The sequence below is a fragment of the Hipposideros armiger genome, unplaced genomic scaffold (genome assembly GCF_001890085.2).
Source record: "Hipposideros armiger isolate ML-2016 unplaced genomic scaffold, ASM189008v1 scaffold_247, whole genome shotgun sequence".
NCBI classification, from domain to species: domain Eukaryota; kingdom Metazoa; phylum Chordata; class Mammalia; order Chiroptera; family Hipposideridae; genus Hipposideros; species Hipposideros armiger.
Window position 1 is genome coordinate 399,898 of NW_017731597.1, and position 18,740 is coordinate 418,637.

The 18,740-nt window shown below is 41.5% G+C and overlaps 1 protein-coding gene across 3 annotated transcripts in view; it reads right to left on the reverse strand.

Annotated features, from left to right (window-relative positions):
- Window positions 1-18,740, reverse strand: part of SPAG17 (sperm associated antigen 17) — a 173,573-nt gene that overhangs the window by 13,682 nt on the left and 141,151 nt on the right. For 2 of the 3 annotated variants that reach the window (XM_019655832.1, XM_019655830.1), the window contains 12 exons: window positions 18,395-18,522; window positions 16,451-16,633; window positions 15,367-15,480; window positions 14,677-14,722; window positions 12,733-12,832; window positions 12,469-12,516; window positions 9,802-9,901; window positions 8,994-9,096; window positions 7,029-7,160; window positions 5,204-5,340; window positions 3,702-3,886; window positions 1,725-1,785 (listed from right to left, as the gene is read on the reverse strand). In XM_019655832.1, coding sequence (XP_019511377.1) covers window positions 1,725-1,785; window positions 3,702-3,886; window positions 5,204-5,340; window positions 7,029-7,160; window positions 8,994-9,096; window positions 9,802-9,901; window positions 12,469-12,516; window positions 12,733-12,832; window positions 14,677-14,722; window positions 15,367-15,480; window positions 16,451-16,633; window positions 18,395-18,522 — 1,337 coding nt within the window. The remainder of the gene's footprint in view (window positions 1-1,724; window positions 1,786-3,701; window positions 3,887-5,203; window positions 5,341-7,028; window positions 7,161-8,993; window positions 9,097-9,801; window positions 9,902-12,468; window positions 12,517-12,732; window positions 12,833-14,676; window positions 14,723-15,366; window positions 15,481-16,450; window positions 16,634-18,394; window positions 18,523-18,740) is intronic. The other variant, XM_019655831.1, reaches the window with a different exon arrangement.

Below are 18,740 nucleotides of genomic sequence, written 5' to 3' on the forward strand. Positions count from 1 at the left end.
TCAAGCATATTCATTTAGTGTTGGCAATCAACCAAGCTGAACAGTGGTTGGATTTACATATGGAGAAGTCTAGAGATTCTATTTTTGCCAGAGCCAAAACCGAACGTCAAAAAAAAAAAAGAAAAAAAAAAAACCCAACACTACCAGTATAGAGTGAGCTTCAAAGAATACACGCTGGGTTTTTAGCACCTATAAAGGTTGATCCAACAGTCACTTTGGCTTTTGGCATAATCCCGAGTTTAAATGGAAAAGATGTGCTAACTTCCCAGAACAGTGGAAGACGAGCTTGCTTTGATTTTGGGTTCTGCTTTACACTGTGACGATCCGGAAACCTTGACACAGTACAATGATGAATTGTTTCAGAGAGGAACTCATGAATTAGTGGACCTAATCCCAAAACGTATTTCTGTTTGGAATTGCATTGTGCATACTCCTGTTTATAGATCGTAAGATGCTAGACCTAGAAGAAGGCTAAGGAATGATCCGGCCCAAGCTCCTTTTACAGATGAGGGAGCAAGGTGCAGGGAGTTAACTGACCACAATCGCTAAGCTGCTGGGTGGCCCCGTCGTGATGGGAAGCCCACTGGCGTTGCACTATGCCGAGCCTGCCCTTCTGTGTCAACGTGTAACGACCGTCGCTGCTTTAAGATCTAGGGACTCAGGGAGCGTGTTTGCTGGTCATGGGTCTGGACGTCCTCACTTAGTGCTCCCAGGAGCCCCGCTGGTCCCCATTGGTGATGATGGTGCCTGTATCGCTTCCTTCTGTCCTCACATATCTCTCGTGTGCCCACCACGTGCTCAGCTCTGGAAGCTCCTAGGCGCCTCATTCATTTTTAACATCCCCTGTGCCCTGGCCCTCCCAGTGGCATGTGGGAGGAACTCCAAGTTTGATGAGCGAAATAAAAGGTGTATTGAAGCAGCAAGGTTATGCACTAAGAAACAAATGCTAAGATTTAAAAATGCATTTTTATGTTAGTTTGAGAGCAACTTTTGTTTACAGCACACAACATTTCTGAAATTATAATTTAAAGGAAGTGGCAATGTACAGATTTGATATCGGACACCCCATTTTGGGGAAGGTGTCAAATAAAGTCAGGACAGGTTGACATTTTCAAATTTGTATTTTCAGAGATCTTTGGAGAAATGAGGCAGCTGGTGAATTTAATATACACTCACTATTTCTTAGTATGTCATTAAATGATATTTCCTGGCAAGGACCAAGAGACCGAACCAGATTTACATAAAACTATAAAGGATGGGATATTTGCTTTTCCAAAGGGTTTTCCACTTTGCAGAAGGATTTGTTACAGGATATCTTTAGGTAATCAGCTTTCCAAGTGCATGTGAAATCATATTTAATTTTCACGAAGGTATTTTTCACACAACTATACATAACCGTAGTGTTGGGACAAGGGAGGTGAACATCAGAAATGTTTCCAGGACTGGAAGTTTCACTCTGTATACACACACAGGATTGGTCTCATGGTTATTACATGAAGTAAGTGACATCAAGCCACATACTGCACCAATGCCAGGAATTTTTTGCTTATGATACTAGAAAAATTAGACCTATACATGGTTTAAACAGAATGGGCAGAATGACTGAAAATCCCGCTGTACTGGAAACGTATACATATGCACAGGGGCGCGCGCGCGCGCGCACACACACACACACACACACACACACACACACACACACACGACAGACAACATGGAGGACTCACAGGCCCAGGTTTGTACGTCACTTTCAGTCCTGTGCTGGGTGGGGGCTGCTTCACCCGAAACCTACCAGGCAAAAAGATGGGAATAAAGTTATGCCCTTAAGGAAAACCACAGGCAGTGAACCAACTGGGCTGTTATAAAATCAGGAAGGCAGTGATATTCAAGCCACAAAAACCAAGGGGGTCCGTACCAATAGAAAAACAACCTCCTGTTCAATCGGGAGAAGAATCCAGGGCCCACATCACAACCGCCTTCCCAACCATTTTCATCACCGTCACACAGGCTCCAACCCGAGTTTCAACCCTTTGTTACTGGATGCTGACGCGCGCTTGGGCCTGGGCGGTGCTGTGAATGTTTGGCTGGTGTGTGCATCGCAGCGTGGCTGCCAGTGCGAACACAAATGCTGACTTGCCAGGTCATTAAGCTGACCAATAAAGGCTCTTTCGAAGAGCAGTGGAGCATGGGAGCCAGTCTTCCTCTGTCGTGGGATGGGGTTTGCATGTTTGGGGAGAAGAGAAACCGAAAAAGCTCAGCGAATGCTGGAGAGCTTGAAAAGGTCCGTGCTCATGTGTGGTGCCTGCTGACCTCTCCTTTCTTGTAATTTGTGGGCTCTGCCCGAAGGTGGAAGACCTGCAGTCCATTAACATGCCCAGGAATGCCTACCTGCAACTGAACAAGCTGAGGAGTGAGACCTCTGAGACTAACATTCTATTCTGGGCAGACAGGGTCTGCACAGATGAGTTTTATGAGTTTGGGGTTGACTCTCTTTCTCCCCATCCACTTGCTGGCAACAGCCTAACAAAACACAATAATGTCTGATCTGGCGGCCGGGGTCCCTCGTCAGGTTCTTTCTGATGAAGTGAACACGATTCCTGAAGTGGGGGAGTTGCCTCAATTGGAATGGGGCGGTGAGCTTTTGTCTGGACGCTCCTGTGGCTTCACTCCCTCTGGTTTCTAGTCCCGAGTCCAAAAGCACAACCACTCCTAAAGGACCTGCCACTTACACTGAGAATAACTCTGAAGCTAAAATAAATATTTATTCTATTTTTATGGGGGAGAAAAATCCCACATTATGCTTAACCTTAAGTCAAACTAGAATAGAGATTTTGTAACTGGGGGTTATCTTGGTGTAGACCCACGGTATATGGACCCCATGGGAAGGCCTGAACTCCCCAGGAAACAGTGACCACAGCTGTGTTGACAGTGAGTTGCCACCAGGGAACTGGGGGGGGGGGCGGGGTGCTCAGGAGACCTGACGAGCCTCGCTCCAGCCTACAAGCCCTTAAAGCAAGTACTCAGTTTGTTCCTTCGTAATGGTCCCTACAAGCTCTAAAATTCTAGTGATTGGTCCTGATCTAGAAATGAGGGGCTGGTTCTTTTCCTTGTCACTGAGTGCCAGGTATGGTGTATTTTCAACCGGGAGTTCAGACTGTAAGGCATTTGTCATCAATTCCACCTCAGATCTTCAGAGCCAAAATGACCCTAATGGTTCAGGTTAATTTTCCCCCCTTTTTTTGTCTCAATTATGCAGAAGGAATATCATTAAAATCGCTCTTCGATCAGAAAGTACAAACAAATGTCACCTAGTATAGTTAGTGGCAGATTTGAGAAATAGACTTTCAAGTCTTGTGTGTTAGTTATTGTAACACTTGTACAGTTCCCCCCTTCATTTTCTTGCTAATGCAGATCAGGCCTGGTATTGCTTCTACCAAAGTATGAATGCTGATGAATGTGAGGGAAGAGAAGTACTTACAAACAGTTGTGGCTTGGTAAATATTGAGTTGTTGAAGAATGAGTGCATGCACGAAGCATGGATGAATTAGCAAGTACACGAATGAGTGAATGAATGGTGTGAAAATTCAAGAGTCAAGGTGAAATTACATTTCAGTTCAATAAACGTTCACTGATGTAGGTAGCCAAAGGCCAGTCACGGAGTCGGCGAAGGGGACCTGAGCGGACATTGGGTGCCACAGCCTCACCTGCAGAAGTCCACTCCAACGTTTATGAGCTTGACAGTGGCTGCGTAGGTGTGTCCTTCCTTAAGCACCCCCAACTTCACTGATGGTGGGAGAAGATGGAATCCAAAAAGGGAGGACTGTGCGTTATTAACAGCAGCGGACGCAACCGAGGATGTCCTCACTCTTCCTGCAACAGGATCTTGCACCTTTGCATTAAGAAAAAAGTAATAAAATTAAATAGGTCTATTTTGAGTTCCCAAGATGAGAAAAAGGCTCTGTCACCAGAGGAAAATAAATGCTCATCTGGGGAAAGGAAGTGAACATTTACGGTCTCATGTTATCCTACAACAGCGTTCTAATGAAGTAGTTTAGGCTGTGTTTTACAGATCGGGAAGCTCTAGTTCAGAGACTTGAGAGAGGTACTTTGCTCAAGTGGGAAGTGGCAGAGTAAAGTTTCAAACTCAAGTGTGCCTGATGCTAAATCTCTGTGCTCTGTCCTCTGGGTCAGTGATGAGCAAACGTTAGGTCCCCTCAGAATCACCAGGGGGACATGCTAAGACACAAATTGCTGACGGAACCCTCAGAATTTCTCAATCAGTACATGTGAGATGGGGCCCATGGACGTGCACGCTTGACAAGTTCTCACGCGTGGCCAGTGCTGCTGGTCAGGTAATCACACTTTCAGAACCACTGCCCTGTGCACTTGATATTCTGTAGATCCACAGCACCGACCTCACCCGGGAGCTTGTTAGAACTGCAGAAAGTCAGGCCCTGCACCGGACCCCATGAGTCAGGATGTGTATTTTAACAAGATCAGGAAGTCCTTCACATGCACCTACAAGTTTGAGAAGCACCCCTATCTTGTCTAGGTTATATACACTGCGATAAATTCTGTGATGGCAGCGAACATCGTGCCATGAAAACATCAAAGGAAAGCATCAAAACTTGACTGGTGGGCTTAGGGAGGCTTCCTGACAGAGCTGAGATGGAATCTTCATCTTGGAGGCTCTGAGGATGAAAGGAGCTTGGTGCCTTTAAAGAACTAAGAACTAAAAGTCCCACATGGCTCAAGTATCATTGAGTCTGAGACAGGTTGAGGCAAGAAGCAAATGGGGCCATGCCTTGTGGTCATGCCAAGTCATCTGGATTTTGGCTTGAGTCACGAGAAGGGTGGTCAGTGGTCCCCTTATCCAGCAGTGTGCTGGCACACTGGTTCTCTGAAAAGGACCTTGATTGGTAGCATTTGCCGATTTCTATGGTGTCAGGACTCCCAGAAGGGTTGATTGCAAGCTACCAAGACTTTAACAGCTGGCTCATAAAATGCCTCCAATGAGCCTGTACGAGCTGGCTCCAGCAAAGGATGGCCTCAGTGTATCTGTGTGTGACCTGACCCAAAGGCCTTCATGGTGAGATGGTACGTAGTACAGTAAATAGCAGTACACTGGCCGGGAATCAGGTCAATGAGCCGGGATTACGTGAAATGCTGGTTGGCTCTAGGAAACATGTCCCCATGTCCATTTTACCTTTGTGGGAGGTTGAGACTTGGGCTTGGAACTCAGCAGATAGTGAGGTAGCCTCACTTTCTCTTTCCTTGCTTGTCCTGCCACATCCTGCAGCAACGACTGGGTTGGAATTTTCATGGGCACCCAAGGTTCTGGTTCTATTGGAGAGAAAGTTGAAACTATGCCATGTGGACATTTGATTCCAAGACATTTAAGGGCATCCTGGTATGTAAGAACAAACCATCTTGGGAAACTTCCCTTCTTTCCTTTTTAAAGAACTTACTTAAAAGAACAAAGGCTTTTATTAATTCTAGTGTTACATCTTTATATCTTAGAAAGAGATTTTACCTAATACTGGTCCTGACAATGACCCTGTGAGGTGCACAGATAGATGCTGTTAGCATCGTCTTTTTTAAATACATGAGAAGAATCAGATTCTAAGGAGTTGGGTGGCTCGCCTATGATGAACTGAACTCATGCCCAGGTCTATAGGGCTCTTTCCATTCAACCAACAAGGTACCACACAATAGAATGTTGATTCTGCAAGATTTCTTAAAACTAAAGAGGGCAAAAATCTTAAGAATCTCTTTGTTTAAACTACTCCATCTAAGTTGTTATAAGCAGTAGTAATTATAGGTAAATGAAGCCAGGGAATTAAATCCTCGGATCACTAAATCTGGTGAGGAGGAAGCAAGAATTGATAATCCACACAGCTCCCACTGTATGTATTTTTTCAAACATCTAGGAGGTTGAAATAAAAATTGTATTTTAGATGATCATATTGAAATATCTTCTCTTGCATTCAAATCAGCAAGAGAGGAAAGGGAAGGGAACCAATATCTGGGCATCTGCTATCTGCAGGCAAGGGCGACATATATATTTTTACACATTGCCTCTCATTTAGTTCTCATAAGCTCCTGAGCTGAGGGTTACAGTAATCATAATCTTTGTCCGCTCAGCACTCTCGCCATCACTCACCTCCATACCACGCCCACCCCACATACGTCTGGAGCCAAGACATCCCTGGTCCCCAGCCATCAAGATGGTACGTGACCCATACAAGGCCAACATAGGCCCTTCACTGGAATATTTTCACTGAAGCGAATAATCCCATCTTGCTGACTGGCAACCATTCTAACGGCATGATGTATCTCTCAGTTTGTATTCTTGCCATGTGTGTTACTGTTTTATATGATTGCATTTTACCAGTCTGTACTGTGTGTGTTCTGGGCCATTGACTCGGCTCTGACTCCTGGTGACCCTATGAATGAGTGATTCGGTTCAGTGAAATCAGTAAAATGTGACCCCGTTGTAACTAGATAGCATTCTGTATTACTCCATGCTCCAGCTGCTATTACCCTCATAAGATGATGTGCTGGGTGAGACACAAGACGGCATCTTGTTTCTCTCCTAGTATCTGCAGGCTATGAAAAGTACTGAAATACGAGGTAAATCTAAATCCAATTATCAAACCACTGGCTGCTCAAAAAGTCTCCACATTCCTGACCTTCAGTAAAATCACACAAGCTCTTAGAACCGTAGGGATAAAATAAATAATACAATATAATAAAATCAATTAAAAGAATAAAATAAGATAAAATGTGTTGATCACTTCTTTCCTTCAGTCTGGGACTTATAGTCATTCTCAAAATATCTGTTTTAGATACTTTGATGTGCTAAGAAGCCTTGCAAAGTTCTACGGTTCTAGCATCCATCATACCCTAGAATTTTTTCTGTACCAGCCAACCACACCTTCAGCCCCCAGTGTCATCTCCAGTGTCATACTCTGAAAAGACATGGTGTTCCATTTTGAGAAACAATGAAATTAAGCAAGTGACTGCCATACCTGCCATAGATATTGTCACATTTTCAGTCTGGTCCTGGTTGGCGGCCTCCTTGATAGCCACAGAACTCTCCAATTTTGGAAGATGGAGAGTATCTGAGGATTCCTGTTTTAAAGGTTCATTTGGCTGGGAGCCTAGAAAACCCAAGACAAATATTAGAAAGTGCTATTCCATCAATGCTACAATGACCACTCATGTTTGCGTTCTTCTTTACAGTGAACAAGGGGCTCCCGTCACCCCATCTTGAGAAAGACTAAATGGAGGAAAGCCACGAAGAGATGGTGATTCCTCATTATACGATGCAGTGTCTGCAAGTAACAAACAGGATGGTATCGGCAAGGCTCCCCGTCCCTGGGAGCCAGCTGGCTCTTTCTGGGCCTTATGGCCACACAGTAGGGGTTATCCTGTTGGGTTATGAAGCAGACACCAAGTAATTTGGCCTACTTTTACCCGGCAATAGCAGCTGAGATATGAACTGGAAAAACGTTGCCAATCTTAAATACATTCATTACTGTGAAAATGTAGTTCTCTATTCAAATGGATCTAAGAAATCAGGGCAATATGAAATGAAATTTAAATAAATGGATCAAGGACCAGGGATGCAGATACATTTCAGCTTGTGTGTACGTGTATGCCAACCCTGGCTGAACGCTGGTGGCTGCCTGGAGGACAGAGCTGAACAAACTGAGGCCTCGCCCCCTTTATAGGCGGATAGGCTTGATTGATTAGTGCTGTCTGTCCAAGTGCGGGTGGCAGCACAGGCACCATCAACCCCAATCCCTGGCCTCTCCCCATCACACGTACAAGTCATTGTTCCAGCCTTCATCTTTGCTTTGCAGACTCTGTGGTAATTAGCTGTTTTCTTTGGCCGTGTTCACTCCAGGCACTTGAACTTCTGGTATTGTACTGTACAGCAGAAAATTCCTCTATCTGGGTATTTTAACTACCTAGTGTATTAAGAGGGAAGCACCCATTTTATTTCATCCCTAAATTGTCCAACAGGCATCTCCTGAAATGAAGACATTCTTCTACACGTCCAAACACCATCATCACACCCAAGGAAACTTAGAGTAATGCCCAACACCCGCTAATATATAACCCCTATTCAGACCTGTACAGTTGCTCTAAAACATCTTTGATAGCTGCTTTTTCTCAATCCAGCATCAAAACTTCATGTACTGCATGCAGTTTTCATGCCTCTTTAGTTTTTTCTTTTTTAGCTGAGCCATCCTGCCACCTGTTGGCAGCTCAGCGGCAGTTCAGCTCAGGCCAGGAATCAAACCAGCGACCCTGTTACTCAGAGCTCGAATTCTTGAGCGAGCTCTTAACCAACTGAGCCACTTGGCCAACACTTCTCTTTAGTATTTTTTAATATAGAACAATTACCCCATCTTTTTCCTTTTAATAATATTGGCTTTTTTGAAGAGTCCAAGCCCATTGTGTTATAAAATATCAACACTCTGGATCTCACGGATTGTTTCCTCTTGAATAAATTCAGGTTAAGGATTTTTGGCAAGAATTCTACTTCCTATACTTCATGGACTGCCCTTCGTATTGCATTCTATGTGAAAGCACCTAATGCTAGGTTTCTCACACCTGGCTCAAGTTTGATCACTTGGTTAAGGTGGAAAATGCCCTCTCTCTCATTACATTTTCCTCCTTTTAATTAGTATGTAATAGGTGGGGGATGGCTTTGGACTACGTGGATACCATGCTCTTCAAAAACCTTTCATTGCTCCCTTGATTTTTAAACGAGTCAGGGCTTCTTAATGCTTTTAGGTAAATTTTAAGCATACGGGATGACAACTAACTTTTATTTACGTCTTGGTTTCCTCATATAACTTGGCCAACGCTGTGATATACAGGTCACAGTAGGTTGTATCATTAGCTATGACGGAGACAAAAGGTGGGAGGAGTTATGGTCATTTAAGTAGTCACAGGGATAAGCATCACACAGAACACATTACCTGGATGAAGGTCAGGTGGATTCTGAACAGCTCTTTTGTTTGCATCTCTGTCTTTCTTTGTAAGAGGAGGCAAGTTTTTCGAAAGGGTGTCCAGGTAGTTAAACTTAAAGGAGAGATCAAAGGGTTTGGCTTTAGACTTACACATGGCGGAAAGGCCATGCAATAGGCATGTTAAATGGATGAGCAGTGATGAAAGTCTCTTTTTTAAGGCCTTGGAAATAAAGTTTTGCAAATTAAAAGCTTTTCAAGAGACCGAGTAACTCAATTCTAGGTTTTGTGAATGGGTCCTAATTTCCTCTACTATCTTCTCAAGCAGCCACTGGTTAATAATAGCATCTGGAGTTTTCTCAGGAACACAAGGACTCCTGAACACAAGGAACTACCCACTTTGCTTGAGCGCTTCAACAAGCAACGTACAGTATCTTAGAGTGATCATAGCAGCTGATTGCTAAGGAAATTTTCATGGAATAGAAACTTCAAAATGGGATTTACCAGAGGATAATCATCATTAGGGAGAATGTGACCCTGAAAAGGGTTTAAAATAGATGAGACAGGGCAATTAACAGTGACACTTAATGTAAGGCAGGGAGGTGAAGGGGTAGCAAGACATTGGCTGAGAACTTCTACTTAGGGGCAATTAATTAATCTTCCCTCTCAAATGCTTGTGGGACATGGATTTGAAGGTATGGGTTAGTCAGTGGGTTTGATGTAGGAAAGAAACTACGTCAGGAAAGGTACATTACAGAATAACATATGCACCACTTTTAAAAAGACTCTCATCCAATAGCTGTTAATTACATTCAATTACCTGAGACTGATAGAATGTGCTCAATTCAGATTTGCTGTAGGGTGATATGATTTTGCTCTTAAGTTCCTTTAAGTAATTGCTTGTGTTTTCAATTTCTTTCCTGGTTGGTAGTTTCATAATGATGAAGAAGAAGACACAGAATATTTCAAAATGTTATTTGCTTGTCTTAGCTCTGAACCCCACAGGAAACGAGATCATTAACAGACAAACTGATAAGAATGAACCCTTCAGACATTTCATTTTTGTCAATTTGTTTTGGTTTGTTGTCTGCTTCTTCTAGAATTAGTCATATCTCCTACTTAGAAATCAGGCTTTCATATAAGATATGAAACAATGATATCAGGTGGTAGTTTGATTTTATAGTTGGTCTCAAAAAGATGAAAAACCACATGGTTGACCTTTTCGCATGTCTTTCAATTCTCTGAGGTGTGAAAGCCAGCTAGAGTCTACTTATTTGTGTAATTTCAGTAGCGCTGGAAATAACATCAAAAACTAAAACCTGAGTAATGCTTTATGAATAATGTGATCAGTGATTAGAAAGTAAAATATAAGCAATCATGATAATCCTGCTAGTTGTCTTTCCAATATTAGAACACTACATTGGGGAGGCAATATACCAGCGAAAACTGTACTTCCCAGGGATAGTCAATGAGAAGTAAACTACAGTCATTGGGTAAGACTTCAGATAGCTTTTAAAGAGGGCTAACTCAGCTGGGAGGCTTTCCCAATGTCCTTGCCTCATCTCTTCTCCTACTTCCTGAAATATGGATGAAATGTCTGTAGCTGAAGCAGTCATTGTGCAACCATGAAGCAACCCTGGGGATGGACATCACATGCTAACAGACATGGAACAGATATGAAGCAGAAATCGGAGTTCCTGATGACGGGCGTGGCACTGCCTACCATGGACTGCCCACTTCTGACTTCTCTTTTACGTTAGAAAAAATAAACTTCTTTTTGTGAAAGCACCGATTTGGGGGTTGTCTGTTGAGTGTAGTTGAACCTAATCTTATCTGAAATAGTTTTCAATTTTAAGTGCTTATTGCATGCTAGAAACTTGGCAAAGTACTTTACATGTAAGCTTACAATAATTCTGAGTTACTACTATTACTCCCATTTTATTGGTCAAAAAAACAAGGCGTAGAGAAGTTAAGTAACCTACCCGAAGTCACTAACTAGTATGGGGTGAAGTTTGAATTGAAACCCAGGCTGCCTGCCTCCAAGTCTATGATCTTGGTAAGTGCATGTTAGTCAGCTATTAGTTACCCAATGTATGAGCTGATCTTAGATCTTAGGTGGTCCAATCATCCTCATTCTATAGATACACTAACTGAATTCCTTGAGTAAATGTTACTGAAGTAAAACACCAGCCAGCATCACCCAGTCTATAAGTAATCAAACTGGAACAGACTCTAGGTCTGCTGGCTCTGAGACCAGTGCTCTTTCTCATACTAGCTGTGCTCTCCGGAAATATGGGTTGAATCAAAACATCACCTTATTTAAACAACTTTAATTTCCCAATAAAATGTCTTACCTCTACTGCCTCACTGGATTCATTCATAAGTCTATGGTAGTCTGGCTAGTTGCCTACTGCTCTCTTAAAACTGTTCTCACAAAAGAAGTCAATAAACCTTCCAACTGATAAACCCCAATTCCTCTTTACATTCTCCTTTCCGATTCTTCCACAGCATCTGACATTTGTCAACCACCTTCCATTTCCTTGAAATGTTCTCCTTCCTTCACCCTCCTTCCCAATCCATTTTCCATGCTGCCAACACTTCTCTTTCTATGACACATATCTAATGACGTGTTTCACTTTCTTCTTCAAAAACTTTCATTGGCTTGCCATTACCTACCTATTGGTTAAAATTGGAAATTGTCAGTGTTTCAAAATTCTAAAAAGAAATGCGACTGGATAACACATGAACATGTACATAACTCAAAAATTATTCAAGAGTATATAATAAAAAGGGAGTCTCCTTCCCACGCTGTCCCCTAACCTCCCGATCGCCTCCCCACAGGCCGTCACTGTCACCAGTCTCTGGAAAACCTTTCAGAGATATTCTATGAGACAGCATATAGTTTGACCTTGTATAGAGGGGTGGCCCACGAGACCGAAGGTCTTATCTCACCCCTTCTTCCACACATTCCACACGGTAACCCAGCCATCTTTATTCAGAAGCATATACACCATGTGTACAGTGGTACCATACATACTTGTATATACTCAATACATATATCTGGCTTCCTTTCTTTACGGCAAGAGAGCTGGGGTTGTAAGCCTCAGCTGGGAATGAAAGGAAACCAAAGCACATAGTGCTCAGAGCATATTCCTCAGATGAATTATAAGAATCCTTTAATGCTCTGCATTAAGTTCTAGAATATTTATTAGTATTTTATTAGTATTATTAGTATGTTAAAATTACCAAAGCGTAGAGAGAACCTGAGAGCCTTCTTGCCTATGAGAGGGAGAGGACCTACCAAATGGTCAAGTGGGCTTCCTCAAGTGATAACGACATCATCACACCAAAGCTGAGTGTAGAAAGATTCAGAGAACAGCAGGGAGCCGGGCTGGTTGGACCTTTCTACCTATCCCACTCTAAGGTTCTATGACTTCACAAAACTGGGCTTTTTCACATGCTTACGTATGCTTTGGGATAGAATTACCTCTTTTGAGCTATCTGTTCTTTCCATTGCTTTGCTGTTGTCGTGTGCCTGTGTGAAAGAAAAGACAAGCGTGAGTGAAAAAGGGCCATGCTCTCGGCTTACAGACAATAAAAGAAAATGCACCACTGTATGATAAATTGGTAACAGGGTGGGAGAGGAAAGGCTGAGGGGTCATTGATGTGGTCCCCTGTATTTATGACCTCTCCATTTCCTCATTCATTGTATGCTGAATACCAATTGGAGCACATGATTGGATCAGCTTACTTCCATTTCTTTTCAAAGAAATCTGTAGTGAAGACGTCTGGCAGACTTTCTGGAGCAGGAACCAAAGATTGCATGAATAAATCGGTTAGGTGGGCTGCAACTTAAAAACAGACACATTTAACTTTGATTCTCTTTACAGCAAAACACACAAGCAATACCCAATTACTCATCTGAGATCCCTTCTAAGAGCCTATGTTAAATCTATCAAGGGTTTACTAGAATTTCCATGACCAAGCTGAAATATAACAGCAAACTAGACCCCTTTGATGAAGTATCTTACTAATTAAACAACATACATCTTAAGAGTCAAAACGTAAAACGTAGTGACCCATCCTTAGAAAAATCAGCATTCTACCTAGCTAAATTTCTTTGTTTCAGAAGCACCAAAACTTAAAAATAATTACCCATTTTATTGAAATTGTTTTTCTAAAAAAAAATAAAAAAATAAAAATCTAAAGACCTAAATCTAAGGATATGAATATATGATGGTTGCTTGATAATGTGGGAAGTAATTCTCAGAGTTTATTCCATGCAGTGTGGTTTCAGTGGGGTGTTCAAAAGAAAAAGGTTCCATGAGCTTGGGAATCACTAATTCTTACAAGATTAAAATGTGTCATTGCTGTAGAACTTGTTTGCACCCTGAATTCGTTACTGCAACATGTGGCTCTTTAACAAAATAAGGCAATATATGACATTTTTCAAACTTATCATAAAACTCATTTTTTGTGGAATCTCTCAGAGACTACTTTGGGGAGCATTGACTTAGGATCAGCCCTCTTAATATATCAGGGGCAGCTGTAAGTGCGCAAGACCCGGGCTGGCTCCTCATCTGTTTATTTGTTTGACATCTATGTTTAGTTTGTCCTTCTCCATTGGGTGACCTACCCATGTACCTCTGTGGTGACTGTCCCCTCATGGCAGAGATTACAGATTCAAATGCTGCACGGGAGGGTTACCAGATCAGGTATACGGCAAATATAACATGAGACACACTCATAGTCAAATATTATTTGTTCTTTATGTGAAATTCAAATTTAACTGGGCCTTCTGTATTTTTATTTGCTAAACCTGGCAACCTTGCTACAAGGAGCTGCCTCGATAAAAAAGTGGCAACAGAGTGGGAGGGCGGGGACCCTGGGGGGTGTGATGGCTTCTTTCATTCGTGGTCACTCTAAAGGGGCAGCTGCTATTCATCTTCAGCCACATGTCATCATGCGAGCATGTGACATTCCGAGGAAAGAAAAACCCAGATAAACAAAAACAACTGTGCGAGCCAAAATTGTGGGGAACACACAACACACATCTGTGGGCTGAGTGATGCCCATGGCTGCCAGTTTCTGACCTTTGACATAGGGCCAGAATAGAAAAGAAAACCCCATACCACCAAATTCTCGGCTGCTTATCTGCTGTGAACTATGAAACTATATGACCAAGTTGGTTGGGGCTGTATATATCCAAAAATAAATATGCTTTGAATGAGGATATTCTCTAAGAGCAGACTGCTTGGACTACACAGTGTAAAACAGTGCAAAGTTTTGGGGATAACTCTGTAGTTGCTCAAAAGTTGTGTGTGTATGTGTGTGTGTTTATGTGTGTGTGTGTTGTAGGGAGACTGTTGGTTGTTTGACTGCCACCTTCCTGTATCTTAGTTTTATGTCCTAGATAAAAGTTTAGGTTATCATAAAAGTCAAAGGTCAACTTTGTTTTAATTCAACAGATGAAAGTTAAAGATGAATTAGAGGCAATCACAGTTTTCAACAATCTCACAATTTAGGCAGAAAAAATATATATAAATAAATAATTACAATACAATATGGTCAACGCTACAACAGAAATGTGTACATGGTACTTTGTTCTCATATGTGAGAAGGACTAGGAAGTGTATTTAAGATTGCTCCTTTGAAATCGGTAAATATTCTGCAGAAAAATGTTAAGTGCACTTACCTTCAGTAACATGACTTTTTGTAGTTTCCTCCATTTTCGGAAAAGACTGAAATGAAGCCAGAATTCCTTAAGGATAATGATTATGTTACATACAAATTTACTTTGTTTAGAATTAAATTCTTTATTTGCTCAACTTGCTGTTTTATGAAAATTACCATAAAATGAATTATTTTTTAATGCTAATACAAAACTTATTTGACTTTTAAAAAATTTTTTATTGTGAAATACACATTTTTAAAAAATTAGTTTCATCTGTACAACACAGTGCTATTATTATTATTATTTTATTTATTTATTTTTTCCTATTTGACTTTTTAAAGTCATTTCTTTCACTTAAAAAATTTCTAAAAATGGAAATCATTTTAAGGTGTAGAAATTCCTTATTCTTCCTCCTTCTTATTTCATTCATTATTCATTCAACATTTCAATGAATGTCAGGTTCTCTGAAGACAATGAATACTTTTATTTAAGAGCCTTCTGAGTTACTTATGATTGAAGGGAGAGCTTAAAAAGCATTTGAAAAATTCAATATATAAGGATCAGATTTCCAAAGAAATTAGAAACTGTAAGGAGGAAGACAATGCTTCAAAGAAGTGGCAGAAACAGCTATTTCTCATAATATTGTATCTGGAAGCATCTACCATTGAGACAATAGTAAAATCATTGGGACATGAAACATTTCTTTCTTACCATCACCAGCTTGAGGAGATCTGCAGCATTGCCTCTCTCCTCCTCACTTCTGGGATCTTTAACTGTCATTTCCTGTAGCTCATCTTCTTTCTTTAGAATATGGTTTATATAATCCTAAATCAGCAGAACAAAATAAACCAATAAGAACCAGAAATTAGGTAGAGAGAGAGAGAGAGACACCAAAATAATCAACATCAACTTGAACTGTAATGAAAAGGTTAAGAATATATAGGTTCACCATATTCAACCATCAGTTAGTTACTGCTCAAGCAATCCGGGAAGCCTTTTCTTTAATATGTTAGTAAGCAAAGACCTGAAAAATTCAACAGCCAATCTTTAAGGACTCCAGGATATGAGAACTGTATGAGGACTTTCGAGAAGCCTGGCTTCTAACTCTGTGCTCCAGTGTCTTCGCCAGTAAAATGGACAGAGCTGGGTTGCACGATTCCTAGAGTGCTTTCCAGGGATAGCCTTTATGAGTCTATCTACGAGTGTAACTTAGTTGCTCAGTCCATGCCTTTGCCGCCAAGAGAAATATACTTTACTTTTTCACAAATATCTGATCTACTTCCATAAACAATGGTCCCCTGCTCTATGCCAGGTGCTAGACACATAACCATAATCAAAACACATATGATCCCTCTGCTGAGTTAACAAGCTAGACAGTGAGATATTATAGATGTGCTTATACAATTAATATATATTTATAAATTCTTAGGCCATTTCCAAAAACCAAACTTGTCCTTTACTTCCATGGCCAAGTATCAGATTAACATGCAGTCCTACCCTTTTCCAGAGGTCACTAGGCTAATTTTCCATAGAATGAGAAAAATGGAGGACTCTGTATAGCGATCACACATACAAGTTACTGAGCTTTTCAATGTCTTTGGGGCCCCAATACTTGCTATATTTTATGGGAATCATTAAGTATTTTCTACCTCTCAAACGCCTACCCTAGAAGACATTCATGTGCTACATTGAATCAATATTGGTTGGATTCCATGATTTCAGGTTCCTCAGGAAACCAAGAGGAATCACTGTCTTGTTCCTGCTTCTTTTGGGTTGGTGACCTGGGTCCCATTACCTTAAGGGACACCTGCAGCCTCAGTTTCATCTCATCCGTTATGACCTCGTGCTGGATGAACTGGCGCATCTGTAGCACATGGGGACTCTTGAGTATCGGGGCTGGGGCCCCCACGAGCCGTTTGGCCCCGCTGATAAGGGTCTTCCAATGCTGAGTGCCAAAAGGGGGTCCTGGAGTTTTTTTCTGTTAACAAAACAAAGTAAAACAACCACCAAAGAAATCAGAATGTCTAACATTAAAACTTTTTTAAACTGAGTATTTATTATGTAGATACTGCATGAGGAACCACTTGTTGGGGAATAGAATGGTGGGGGTGGGGGGAAGATCCCTGCTCTCAGAAAGTTTCAGAAATATAAGAAAATTCAATAACAGAATGGGGCAAGCTTTCCTCTTTATGTGTGTTACCAATAATCTGGATGTTTTAAAGTCCTCTTGCATGATGCCTCATTGGCTAGTGTTGAGAGGAGTGCTAAGCCATGCTGTGCCCTGATGACACAGCTGCAACCTAGTTCATGTCAAATGCATGTGACCCTTCTTTAACACCCACTAGGAATTCAACAGTATTTAACTTCCTGGTTCCAGGTTCATTTTGACGGGTAGATTCTTTGAGGGGAAATTCAGCCCATAGATCTGGGCGGTCTTTGAGCTCTCTCTAGATTAAGCATGGCCTCCAGTCTTCCCAGGACCTCTAGAGCAGAAATGTCTGCCTTTGAGTAGACTCCCATCTCTACGTTATCCTTGTAACTGATTTTCAGGAGTGGTGTGGTTTGATGCCCTATATCCTGAAGTGTGCCGGATGTGCTCCGTTTTAAATTGCTATGAGTGTCCAATGCCTGGTCGGTGATAACCACTCAGGGTCTTGCCTGGGCTGGGCCACACCCGCCGGTCACAGAAGGTCATAGCTACAGGAGTTACAGAGGACGAGAATGAACTCCCTTTATTAATCTCAGATGTGGTATATTATTTGTCATAATGCAGTACTTTCAACTTGGAGAGAGCCTTACTGAGTCACTTGGTGTGGCCTTTTCGTTATCTTAGTTAAGGAAGTAGAGGTCCAGTGTGACTTGTCCCAAGTCCCACATTAATAACTGGTAGGGTAGGGACTAGAATTCAGACCATTTCCATCCACCATGTTGGTTCCAAATTAAAACACAGGTGCTAGATCTTCGTTATCCTTAGTGTTCATGATCTGCGCCCCTGCTGTTACACAACAGTGTAGGGAAGCAGAAGTCATCGTAAATCTAAACATTCTCCTCCTCAACACTAGTATCTGTCTATGATCGTATGATCAATGTCTTCACTGACTTAATGACTTAGCATCTGACAGTATGCTGGACATACTACATACGCTGCTTGCAAAATGAAATGGCACATCTTGCAAGATGCAGGGCTTCATAACTCCTGCTCAAGGTATTCCCTTTCATTCTTTAAGAGAACTTTGGGGGGGGGTGCCTCTAACCTGGCCTAATTATGTTGACCTTTTAACATGATAGTTGCAAATCCCTGTATATAATCCTTCACATTATTCTTACATACTCAATTTGTGCATTAGTAACGTAAGGAAAAGGGGAGAGTGAAAGACCTAAAATTGTGCATTAAAACTAGCATATAAGGAAGGACGGAAGGGAAGATTTCTGTATTGCATACTATCAGCAATTCCATGAGAGGAGAGGTATAACATGGGTGACTCAGAGTGGCTATTTTCATATTAGGAAGATGCTCAAGCCTGAAATATAGGATAAAAGAAATAAAACAGATGGGTCAGTCAGGTATACCTGAAATCTACAAATAGTAAAATCTTCAAATATAAAACCCCTTAAGCCTGTTCACAATTGACATAAGAATAAAAATATATGAATATATGGGAGAAGACATGACACTCTGGTTCATTAATTGATGGATATATGCAAATACGAGTATGACTTTTTACAAGAAAATTTATACCTCAATGGAGGGAAATGTCTCCCATGTCCTTGACTGGAGATTAGGAGGGACAATTGTGTCTAATTCTTTCTTCATTAGCCATGGTGACGCTTCATGGAAGGGACGAAGGACAGTGATGCTGAGGGTCCCTAGTTCAAAGACAGTTGCCAGAGGGTCAGTCATTTCCCTATTAAAAATACTCTGAAAAATCCAATAGGTATTCACTAAATTTAACAAACATTTTTTGGTAAGTGAGACACAGCGATGATGCTTAAGGGCCTTTCAACCGAACACAAACAGTGAGGCGTTTAGTCACTTCTGCCACCTCGAGGCTGGATTTAGATCACCTGGAAGTATTCGGTGACAC